The sequence below is a fragment of the Sinocyclocheilus grahami genome, unplaced genomic scaffold (genome assembly GCF_001515645.1).
Source record: "Sinocyclocheilus grahami isolate Dianchi unplaced genomic scaffold, SAMN03320097.WGS_v1.1 scaffold9682.1, whole genome shotgun sequence".
In the NCBI taxonomy this organism is placed as follows: Eukaryota; Metazoa; Chordata; class Actinopteri; order Cypriniformes; family Cyprinidae; genus Sinocyclocheilus; species Sinocyclocheilus grahami.
Window position 1 is genome coordinate 5,259 of NW_015512777.1, and position 1,679 is coordinate 6,937.

Below are 1,679 nucleotides of genomic sequence, written 5' to 3' on the forward strand. Positions count from 1 at the left end.
TAATAGCAGTTACCCTTGCTGGACCTGTTTTGTCCCATGTCTCAACTACTACTAAAAAATTTAAATAAAAGTATAATAAACAGCTTTTAGAATAACTCTAAAATGTAAATAAAAGTGTAATTAGCCTATTTATTTATTTTCCCAGTAAAACTTGCGGCTTATTGAGCAGTGGACGGTTATGGATTTGGATAGCACTGGTAAGTTTGATCCCTCTTTGCATTAATAAATGACTGAAAATGGCACAAATGTTTGTGTAAAAAGCAGTATTGGCTGCTGCTTATTGTTAGTCTTCTCTTTTATGGTCTTGTCATGTGTCATTTCACGCATTTCTCCCATAGAATGTCTACATGAAGTTCGTTCCGCAGTGTATCGAGCTGCTCTAAAGCTTCGCACGTTACAAAAACAATGCCAGAGTGAGTTTTTCCATGTTTATTTTTACGTGAAACACAGCTGGATGCATTAGCATTATATTATCTCACCCACCTGCAATTTTCATCTCATAGTGAGTCTTTCATTTCAATCTTCAGTGCACCTGGTGTCACTGCCGGATTTGCACCCAGTTCTAAATACTTTGTGCAGTTCTGGGGAACCAGTGATTAGTCTTGCTCAAGAAGATGTACAGCAGCATCTAGAAGAGCTATTCCAGAGCATTTCACATGAGCTTCCTGATGAGACGGTTCCTGAAGCCACAGATCAAACCACCAGGCTTCTCTTTAAACTGTTTGACAGGTGAAAGATAACGACATGTTGATTCGACATTGTATAGTCTGTTTTTGTATTTATGCATGTGCACTTTAAAATTTCTGCTTTCTTTTAGAGAGCAAACTGGTGTTATTCTGCTCAGGTCAGTGGAGGCCGCGCTGATCGCCCTCTGTGGAGACACTCTCTCGGCTAAACAGAGAGGTCTGTTCCACATTCACTTAATTTCTATATCTTTCCGGATGAAATAATGTTGCTAGGATCATGGCACCATTGTTTAGAGTCTGTGTTTGTCTCATTTGCAGCTCTGTTCCGACTGGCTGAGAGCTACAGTGGGAATCAGGAGAGTGACAGGGGCTCTATCAGTCGAAGTGCACTCAAAATCCTGCTTGAAGACCTCAGCCAGGTGAGAGAAACAATCCAATGAATTAGACCCACTTCTAACACATACTAGCAAATTTCTAACTAAAAATGGTCTGGTTAAGGTTCCAGCAATGGTTCAGGAAAACCATGTTTTTGGTCAAGCTGAAGCTGCAGTGTGCTCTTGCTTTAATGGGGTATAGTATATTTTTCCAATAACTAATGACTGTTTTTACTGTATTTATGATGAAAATAAATGCAGCCTTGGTGAGCATAAGATACTTCTTCTAAAAACATTAAAACAACTGAATTATTCCAACTTTCTAAATGAATTAATAATTTTAGAAAGTTTGTCACTCACAAGAGGACCATCCTATTTTGTGGTCAGTGGCAACAAAAAGTTTGAAAATCCCTGATTTAGCAGAATATTTTATTCAAAGCAACATACAATACCGATTTTCTCTCAGGTAAATAGTGCACGTGTGACTGAAGAGCATTTTATTGGCTGGCTGCAGTCAGAACCCCGGCTGCTGTTATGGCTGTCCACTCTCTACAGGATTTCAGTGAGTGAAGCCGTACAGCACAGAGTCCGCTGCCATGCCTGTAAAGCCTTTCCTATC

At 39.6% G+C, this 1,679-nt stretch overlaps 1 protein-coding gene across 1 annotated transcript in view; it reads left to right on the forward strand.

Moving 5' to 3' along the window:
- Window positions 1–153: 153 nt before the first annotated feature.
- Window positions 154–1,679, forward strand: part of LOC107578310 (dystrotelin-like) — a gene marked incomplete at its 3' end in the record, with an annotated part of 2,580 nt that continues 1,054 nt past the window's right edge. Inside the window, 7 exon segments of the mRNA XM_016264276.1 lie at window positions 154–197; window positions 339–413; window positions 528–729; window positions 818–903; window positions 1,005–1,105; window positions 1,185–1,256; window positions 1,527–1,679. The exon segment at window positions 1,527–1,679 is cut by the window's right edge and continues 4 nt beyond it. Coding sequence (XP_016119762.1) covers window positions 179–197; window positions 339–413; window positions 528–729; window positions 818–903; window positions 1,005–1,105; window positions 1,185–1,256; window positions 1,527–1,679 — 708 coding nt within the window.